Source organism: Mesitornis unicolor, unplaced genomic scaffold, assembly GCF_000695765.1.
Source record: "Mesitornis unicolor isolate BGI_N332 unplaced genomic scaffold, ASM69576v1 scaffold47034, whole genome shotgun sequence".
Taxonomy (NCBI): domain Eukaryota; kingdom Metazoa; phylum Chordata; class Aves; order Mesitornithiformes; family Mesitornithidae; genus Mesitornis; species Mesitornis unicolor.
In genome coordinates this window covers 1-282 of record NW_010180282.1, presented here as the reverse complement: position 1 = coordinate 282, position 282 = coordinate 1, and the positions used below count along the sequence as shown (strand labels likewise).

The window sequence follows — 282 nt, the reverse complement described above, 5'->3', positions numbered from 1 at the left end:
CCTCTGTCTAAGAGGGACCGCGGGGGGGTGGGGGGGGGGGTCAGGGTGCTCTGCCCAGGGGGCATGGGGATGCCTGCCACGCACTTACGCCTTCTTGATGTCATCGGCGGTGGCATTGCGGCTCACCCCCAGCGCTTCGTAGTAGTCCACCATGACGTGTGGCTGTCCTGTGGGGTCACTGTGGGGTGGGGGAAGCAATGTCAGGGGGGTCTGCGTGCACAGTCAGGCAGCACCAGGTGTGAGAGAGTATGGGTGGACCGCCTTGCTCTCCCTGAGCACCCC

General features: G+C 65.6%; 1 protein-coding gene across 1 annotated transcript in view; it reads right to left on the bottom strand.

Moving 5' to 3' along the window:
• The window catches only part of DNAJB2 (DnaJ (Hsp40) homolog, subfamily B, member 2), a gene marked incomplete at its 3' end in the record, with an annotated part of 2,613 nt that extends 2,460 nt beyond the window's left edge, over positions 1 to 153 (bottom strand). The window contains exon 1 of the mRNA XM_010183048.1: positions 89 to 153. Coding sequence (XP_010181350.1) covers positions 89 to 153 — 65 coding nt within the window. The remainder of the gene's footprint in view (positions 1 to 88) is intronic.
• Positions 154 to 282: the final 129 nt, after the last annotated feature.